The sequence below is a fragment of the Ornithodoros turicata genome, chromosome 7 (genome assembly GCF_037126465.1).
Source record: "Ornithodoros turicata isolate Travis chromosome 7, ASM3712646v1, whole genome shotgun sequence".
In the NCBI taxonomy this organism is placed as follows: Eukaryota; Metazoa; Arthropoda; class Arachnida; order Ixodida; family Argasidae; genus Ornithodoros; species Ornithodoros turicata.
The window spans coordinates 18374967-18382143 of NC_088207.1; the positions used below are offsets into that span (position 1 = coordinate 18374967).

General features: G+C 46.0%; 1 protein-coding gene across 2 annotated transcripts in view; it reads right to left on the reverse strand.

Annotated features, from left to right (window-relative positions):
* Positions 1-7177, reverse strand: part of LOC135400272 (ankyrin repeat and SOCS box protein 13-like) — a 41159-nt gene that overhangs the window by 8925 nt on the left and 25057 nt on the right. Inside the window, exons 1-4 of one of the 2 annotated variants that reach the window (XM_064632054.1) lie at positions 3721-3897; positions 3351-3541; positions 2894-3044; positions 147-281 (exon numbers count right to left, since the gene is read on the reverse strand). In XM_064632054.1, the coding sequence (XP_064488124.1) occupies positions 147-281; positions 2894-3044; positions 3351-3541; positions 3721-3742 (499 nt within the window). In that variant the 5' untranslated portion in view covers positions 3743-3897. Of the gene's footprint in view, positions 1-146; positions 282-2893; positions 3045-3350; positions 3542-3720; positions 3898-7177 lie in introns of those variants that run through there. The other variant, XM_064632055.1, reaches the window with a different exon arrangement.

Here is a 7177-nt window from a genome sequence, read left to right on the forward strand (position 1 = left end):
GCCACGCTATCCGGACGTTTTCCGGTAGATTCGGGTTAAACCCGAATTTTACAGATTTTGTTCGGGGGGTAAATATCGGGCGGATACGGGTTTAACCCGAAAAAGTCAGGCCCTAACTACAATCTGACATATGAGAGTTTTCTTACCTGCGTTCAATAAAATCCTGGCACAGTCCACATGGTTCCGAAGCACCGCTATATGCAGCGGTGTCCCAAGATTGCAGTCGTTTCCGTTCAGCACTGCTCCAGCATCCACAAGAAGTTGAACACAGTCAGGACTTCCTACGCCATGAAAGAAGAGGTGGAAATAAGTGGTACGTATTTGCTGACCTGAATTTGTATATATGTATTTACAGCAAAGACAGCATGACCTCGTTGAGCACAACTCTCTCTGAAACGAGGAAGGAGTAAACATGCTGTCTCGGACACTGGTGTAAAATCAAAACAAAACGGGGGAGATTTCGGACTCTTAGCCAATAACGGGCCTCGTTGTCACAAGCTGCAGCATGCGAGGAGATCCAGTTATGGGAACATCGCTGTGACCTCGCGGAGCAACACAGTGCCGAAAACATAGTGCGCGCATGAAATGGAATATTGTGGGCTTTTGGTACCTTTTGATCTAGCTATCTTGGGATTGACAAGTGTCAATACGTTTGGTATCGACTTCACTACCGACATTAAAACAAAATCAATGTATAGGTAGGGAGTGACTTTTTCGGGTTAAATGTCTTTCTCAGATTTGGGGGTAAAAATCGGGCGCTATTTTTAAATCAATAATTCGGGGAGAAATCGGGCGATAATTGTGCCTTCGGGTGTTATCGGGTGTTTTTGTTTCTCCTCTTGTCTATTAAGTCTTTTCCTAATCTCTCTCTCTCTTTTTTATTTTTTTTTGCGGGATCGTGACCTTCCAGCGATAATCCCCGAAGGCATAGACAGTATTGACACACATGGGTGTATTGCCGGGAACGTAAGTGACCCATTCTTACATGTGCTACACGTTGCGACCTTTGTTCGTCTTCAGTGGAAACGCCACTTGAGGATTTTATTGTGACTGGAAATCAGGGAGAAATCGGGTTTAACCCGAATTGGTCGGAGGTCAGTTCGGGGGGGAATAACCGGGCGGAATCGGATTTAACCCGAAAAAGTCACTCCCTATGTATAGGCAGCCTGCATTTTGAATGGTTGATGGAGCACGACGTCAAAATGATGTGCGGCTATTGTCGCCAGGGCATCGCAGGGCGGGGCATGAGCGCGAAAGAGTGCAGTGAATATTCGGTCGGTTTGGAGCCATTATTTACTTTTTTGCGACGAAAACATTTGCCAAACATCACTGTAGGAAACGAATCACACTGCATTACAAAAAAGTGCGCCTTGCAGACCTGTTTATTGCCCCTTTAATATCCATCCCTCGTAAACTTCTACAGTATATAATCTATTCCCACTTAGCACACAATATAGGATCCAACACATTATTTTACCCTAGTCAGCATACAATCTACAAATCATTTTCTTATTTGACACAACTGGTCTGATTCGCTCATAATCTCCGTCGTGCTCTTGGCCGGAGCTCACTGGTCAATTGCAACATCCTACATTTTGGAAAGACATTTGATAGTTCTGCTGCATTAATTCAGCGAACGCGACTCAATGTGGCTTTTACAGCTCAGCAGCGTTACCGCTGGCGACAAGCTTACTCTCCCAGATGCCGTCACTGTGGTGATCTAGAAGGTCTAGAGCAATGTTTCCCAAAGTGCGGTCCGCGGGCCCCTGGGGGTCTGCGAGAGTGTCCGTGGGGGTCCGCGACAGTCTCTCACATTTCAGTGAGGATTTTTGTCCCCACAAACACGCGCTCGTACATGCTGCCCAATTTCCAAACACCCAGAACTTCCAAAATTGCTACAAGCAAGCTTCAACGGCTAGCTTCTAATTTCTGACAGAAAAGTCCTGCAATGCACATTTGTCCGCGTCATACACATACAAACAAGAAGAAGAAACCAGTCCGGAATCGTTTCTGAAGCTGTATCGAAAGCACGCAGCAGCTGACGAGGTTGCTGGTTATGCACTGGCTGTGACGGTGTGTGTGTGTGTGGGGGGGGGGGTCCACGAATTGGTTCTCATCGCTTCCGGGGGTCCGTCACCGCCAAAAGTTTGGGAAACACTGGTCTAGAGCACATCCTACTTCATTGCTCGCATTACCAACCTTTCAGATCCACACTTTCAGTATCTCTAGATCACCTGGACTCTCACCCTCTCTCTATGTCAAAACTGCTTCGTCCATAGCCAAATCCGGCCCGCCAACATTCTGCTCTGAAAGCACTTCTGAAGTTGCTGGACATCGCAGGTACTCACTGTGAGGCGACTAATTATTATATCTCACCGCATTACCACGAACAATGGGGTAGAGTATCGCCCCCGGCGACGAAACTACCCAGTCATCATCATTAGAATAAACTTGTTGTTTGACTTTGAAGTCAGAAGACAAAGGTGACAACATATCCTTGTATCTGAGGGACGATGAACAGAGGACAAGATGCACTCAGTCTTGTCTACTTTGTGCGGGCTCAGATCCCCTTCATCTTCCCTCAGACTCGAGGATGTGTTGCCACCTTCAAGTTCACAGCAGTTTGCTTGGCTATCTTCTTCAGAAGATAATACGACAAGCACGAGCATTGACAACATGGATGTCATTACATCAAGTTCTGCAACAACATTGTTTTTCATGAAAGAAGGTGTCAAGTTTAGCCGGGTGTGCTGTGAGCACAACAAAACAACTTTCCCTGTTGTTGGAGACTTCAAAATGTTTGTTCTCATTCTAGGCATAGAGATGTTTCGGCTTTGTTTCTCCCTTATCTACAGAGATAGTTTGTAACTTACGGTACAGAGGGGGGTTTTACCCTTGAATGATGCTTCGTGAAGTGGTGTAGTTAGGCATAGTGGCGGATTCACTAATGCCCCATGGTCCAGGAGGAGACGAATGCAGCTGACACTTCCACGGGCCGCTGCATCACACAAAGGTGTACCGCCGTCAATGCAGCTGAAGTTTACCTGTGTGAAACATATCGAACAACACCAGCTTCATTTTGAGATGCGAAAGATATCGAAGTTTGCGTGCAACTAATAGCATCTACGTTGTCGCCAGCATCACATCATGCGAATTGAAAATGTTGAAGTGAATGGTGCAGCAACTGGGACACGGCAAGGAACACTGAAGAATTAGACTAGACAGTGGTACAGACGCGTCCACTAAGTCTTGTCGAACTTAGAGAAACAAATTTTGCACTCTTAATGAGACTTAAAGCAGACCGTATAACTGCAGAAGGAACCGTACGTACGTGTAGCCTGACTGCTTACATTGGCTCCGTGTTTCAGCAGTCTTCGTACGCAGTTGATGTCTCCACGATTACATGCCACATGGAGAGGAGTCATCTGGTCATAGTTCCCCGAATTGACATCATACCCATTGTGCAGAAGGAGCTCCACGGCATTAATGTCTCCGGTTTCAACAGCTCTGTGTAGAGGGTATGCGCCGAGTGTTTCGAGTACTGCAAGTGTCGAAAAATCTCAGCAGTGGAAGACGAGCTTTACAGTGACAGTGAGAAAAACCAGAGACACAGAGACAAAAAAGTCGAACAGCATTTTGTCTCCCGTTTTTCTTCCTGTCATCATGTAGTATACCAGCTGCTCCCTTCCATCGACCTCTTCAATGACATCAAATGCTTACACTGCGGAAGTTGATCCGACATTGCGATGTCTGCATTCAGGCGCGGCTGTTTTTACGCTCTAGGGCAGTTTATATGACTACCAACGCAAATGACCGCGAAAACATCATATTTCTGTGCACAGAACCAAACTCCGCATCATCGCTGGCTTGGATTGGCACTGCTATAATGTTGTTGCAGTAGCCGGCCGTAGCCGACTGTAGCCCTTGAAAGCTCTCAATGGAAGTCTTCCTGTTTCGGTTTTACAGCTGTCCATTTTTTAGAAGGGTGGAAAATATCAGAAGTATCAGAAATGAACCGGCGGCATCACTCACCTCGAAGTAAGCCAAGAGTGCTTCCGAATGAAGTACCGCCCGTAAAATGCTTCCGGTCCTCGACAGAAGCCGCGATGGATGAAGCTAATGTGAAAATGAAAATTACGATGGCTATAAGAAAGCGAGCTCGAGAAGTTATACCTCGCTTTTACACCCGCGCGGGAGAATTCGCGTGTGGATTAGCACGAAATGGTAGAAGTACCGTCCTGCTGCAACTTGGGGTAGGAAATTCTACCTTTTTTTTCTTAGAGTGCAGGAATACCAGCAGGTTGACCAAGGCTAAAGAAGCAGCAGGAAGGCAGCTACTTTCGCGAACCTAGGATGTTTCCATGGTACATGGTGGTCAATCGTTTTCAGATCCTCGAAGAAAGTAAATCCATTGCGATTGAAAAAGGTGCGCAGGGCATATCTCTCATTGGATCTTGGTGTTCGATTAGAGAGCCCATGTACATCCTGCCAGTATCTTCACCTGCTTCCATCCCGTGCTTGCATTAAATGTGGACAGATGAGGAATTTCACTATAATGCATGCGCGGAGACTCCTGATTAGAAGGTATACAGTGCAGGACGACAGGCTGTGTGGGACTGCTCAGTGACATAGACGGGGGGGGGGGGGGGGTGCTCCATATCCAGGGGTTCAAATCACCAGACATCGTATCTTTTGTAGTGCATTTGGGAGAGGGAAATGAGTGGGAATTCCTCCTTCCCCGTGCACAATCCCCGTAGAACCCCTCCGAAAATATTGTTATAGACACGCCACCCCCTGGTTGCATCCGAAGATGCGATGGATGGTCTCTGGGTACAACTATGGCGGGCGTTGACGTGCTCTTTGATTCCATAGACGGCTTCGTTGTTCTTAATTGTAATGGTTCATCCAGAATAGCAAGTGTTGGGGGAATCAATATTTCGGGGGTATTAGGGGTGTGTGAATAATCCGCAGCACAACTTTCAGCGTCGTTCATGACATTATAGCTGTCTCGCCACGTGGGACTCCGAACTACCAATTATGTGAAGATACCCCTTCGGAAGCTTCCCTTCAAAAGGAAACATTGGTTCAGGATGTTTGCTTGAATGAAATTCACATTAAACCAAATAATAAATCTCAGCTATTTCCGTGTTTGTCCATTTTTTTGTTCGTGCGGGCTGCCGCCATCTTTCCAGCCTGGAGCCGGAAGCAGCCCGGCGATGCGCGTGGCGAGCAGGTGAGGGTGAAAGGGAGCCACTGTGCCTGCGTCAATCCTCAGTGACTATTTTCCCCAGACTATTTTAGTCATTTTTGGGGACTCGATGCATTGCCACAAAAATTAGTCCTAAATGCATGGGAATAAATGGACGTCACAGAGTCGGGGCAGCATTTCACGATCTGTTCGAACAGTCCTTGTACATAATTCGTGTGCATGAATGCAAATACTTCGAATTAAGCCGTCAACCGTGAAATGTCGAATGACATGCATAAGGGAACAATTTCGTGAGAAAGAACCTGTAACTATTTTTTTCCCTCTGTGTGGATGGAAAATTTCACAATTAGCTGAGTTGTATAGCCTAATCCCATCAAAGTCACGAAGAGCACATATTTACGCAGACTATTTCATTCATTTTTTTAAATTCCTTTTTCATTTGTTTATTTCCAAGGGAAATGAGGGCCAGGTGCGAAAGGGATTAGGGTCCCTGACGAGGAACTTGGTCCTCTACATGCAGTCACCGCGATTTTAACAACGTAACAATAGTTTACAGAACAACATACATTTTGGACAATTTTAACAGCACTAGTGATTAATACACCAACAACCTTTAACATCAACAGAACAATTGTACCAGTAATAGTTCCAGTCATTCTTTCAAGTCAGTCAAGTTCCAGTCATTTCTTCAATTCGGGAGACTATTCGCGAAGTTTAGTGACAATTTGAATTTGTCTGGTTTGTCGGTTCCTATAATGTATCATTATTATTATCGGGGATTATGGCACAACTGGAAGAAACGACGCTGAAGCACGTTTACCTAGGCATACTACAGGTCCATCGTTCGCATGCGTGGCAACAACAAATATGACCGCATCAGTTAGGCCAGTCCATAAAATAAGTGCAACTGGTCCGTGGGAACTCGAATCACAACGTTTGTTATTCGCTCTCACCGCGCTTTTAGATTAACTTATACACTCTTAGAAATGAACATCACCGCATAGCCCACTCCTAGCCAACCATTATCTCGAATGATATCGTTATCTGCCCCGATTTGTTGAAAACGGGAGGCGTACACCTCTTTTGTGAAACTGCAAACAGTGTAAGTGCCACAAAATAGGCGTGCGCTTCCCGTTTTCGACAAATCGGAGCAGGTAACGACATCATTCGAGATGATGGTTGGCTAGGAGCGTGCTATGATGTTCATTTCTAAGAGTGTACTCTCTTGTGTGCTATGACACCATGACACAATATGACACTATGACATCACACTTGCTCCCACACGCGCACATACTCCTTTGAATTATCTTTTTACCTGTTATCTCTTTAAGTATGTGGGCTCATATTCAATATATTCATCGGTTCCTGTCCCTTAACCACTCTTCCTTGATACAGAACGAGAATTAGCGGAGCAGGCTACAATCAGGGACGACCCAAACACACATAAGACTCCAGGATCGCGAACCAATGAAAGCTAATGAACTCAGGGAAAAGCTGCTGACGTGGGGATTCCAGCCTAAATCCTCCCAATTTCCGATCGGGGATGCACTGTTAAAACAGATGGTGGTGGTGGTGGTGGTGAAAGGTGGTGAACTGTTAAAACAGAACTTCACCACATAGCACCCTCCTAGCCAACCATCATTCTGAATTATATCATTCTGTGTCCTTATTTGCTGAAAATGGGAGGAGACGCCTATCGTGGACACATTATGCATGTCCCAGATAGGCTCCTCCCCCTGTTTTGAACGAATCATCACACAGAATGATATCATTTGGAATGGTGGTTGGCTAGGAGTGTGCTATGTGGTGAAGTTGCCCACATCTGTGAGACCGACAACGGCGAGCCCTTTCACCATCACCACCACCACCATCACCACCTCTATTTTAACAGTGTGGTAGCCGTCCATTGTAACTGTAGGGTGCCTGACCGAAAATCAAGGGGTGCTTGGTTCGGATCCAGAGTTATTT